We start from the raw sequence: 467 nt of genomic DNA, 5'->3' as shown, positions 1-467 counted from the left end.
TGCATATTTCATTCATAATGCATGCGCTGAAGGGACCCGAAATGCATTTACGACACTGCAAAGGTCATGATATTTACGTGGCTATGGATCATTATAAACCTTATTACAGATATGCCTCTTATTTTTAAGAGTAATATCATCAAACATTGCATACAATTTTTCATAACGTTTTGGTTAATATCATAATTAAAAGAAATATATGTTGTGTGCTTTATGATATTTTTATAGTATGTTTTGTAACCTTATTTTTTACGACTTAATATATGTAACGCGTATTTTTATTTACATTATAAGGTGCATTTGAACAGTTTACACATACCGGATTGTAGGTAACGTATTTTTTTCTCTCCACAGGAATTATGACGGTGACGTTGCTCCAGTGTGACGGCGTCAAGATGAGCCTCTTCCAGGACCTCAAACTTAAGCGCCGCAAAGTAGACTCCCGGTGAGAATTCGTTCGGTTCTGC

The 467-nt window shown here is 35.3% G+C and overlaps 1 protein-coding gene across 6 annotated transcripts in view; it reads left to right on the top strand.

The window, feature by feature from the left end:
* LOC119590810 (hormone receptor 4-like) overlaps positions 1–467 on the top strand; it is a 115,290-nt gene that overhangs the window by 105,796 nt on the left and 9,027 nt on the right. For all 6 annotated transcript variants that reach the window (XM_037939542.1, XM_037939546.1, XM_037939543.1 and 3 more), the window contains one exon: positions 355–445. In XM_037939542.1, coding sequence (XP_037795470.1) covers positions 355–445 — 91 coding nt within the window. The remainder of the gene's footprint in view (positions 1–354; positions 446–467) is intronic.

The sequence above is a fragment of the Penaeus monodon genome, chromosome 27, assembly GCF_015228065.2.
Source record: "Penaeus monodon isolate SGIC_2016 chromosome 27, NSTDA_Pmon_1, whole genome shotgun sequence".
NCBI lineage: Eukaryota > Metazoa > Arthropoda > Malacostraca > Decapoda > Penaeidae > Penaeus > Penaeus monodon.
The sequence above is the reverse complement of the archived record's forward strand: the minus strand, read 5'-3'. Positions and strand labels throughout refer to the sequence as shown.